Here is a 544-nt window from a genome sequence, read left to right on the forward strand (position 1 = left end):
CCTGCTGCTTTTAAGGGGCAAACATTTTAAAGAGCTCCAGCTGAGCTGCATAAACCCACTTTTGCAGGGACTCAGCTCCGCTGCCCTCGGGGAACTGCCAGGTACGTGCCCGGTGCCACCGAGAGCGCCCCACCTCACCAGGCTGCTGGGGGCTGGTTTTTCAGAGCATTTCATCACTAAGTTACTTTGCAGAGCCAGCGCCTCGACTGTTCAGCAGCACCAAGCCCGAGCTGCACGATCCCAAGAAGTTTGTTTTGCGGCACGCAGGCTGGCTGAGCGGTTGCGACGCCACGGAGGCGCCCCACGGCAGAGCTGTTCGGGTACAGGGCGAACTACAACAGCCGGAGCACGCACCGCTCCCGCCGCTCTCTCCAGCGCGGACCAGCGGCCGCGGGCAGGCGGCAGGTTGCCAACTCACCGTTCGACACGGAGAGGTTCGCAAACGTCTGCATGACGAAGTAGTGCGGCAGGATCCCCGGCTGAACCTTGGTGAGCCCCTCCTCCATCCCCTTGTTGATGAAGCGCTGCCCCACCGCCACAAGGA

At 62.3% G+C, this 544-nt stretch overlaps 1 protein-coding gene across 1 annotated transcript in view; it reads right to left on the minus strand.

Moving 5' to 3' along the window:
- The window catches only part of MROH1 (maestro heat like repeat family member 1), a 58,342-nt gene that overhangs the window by 54,095 nt on the left and 3,703 nt on the right, over nt 1-544 (minus strand). The window contains exon 5 of the mRNA XM_035889841.1: nt 419-541. Within this exon, the coding sequence (XP_035745734.1) occupies nt 419-541 (123 nt within the window). The remainder of the gene's footprint in view (nt 1-418; nt 542-544) is intronic.

This window comes from Egretta garzetta, unplaced genomic scaffold (genome assembly GCF_000687185.1).
Source record: "Egretta garzetta isolate BGI_Z169 unplaced genomic scaffold, ASM68718v1 scaffold932, whole genome shotgun sequence".
Taxonomy (NCBI): domain Eukaryota; kingdom Metazoa; phylum Chordata; class Aves; order Pelecaniformes; family Ardeidae; genus Egretta; species Egretta garzetta.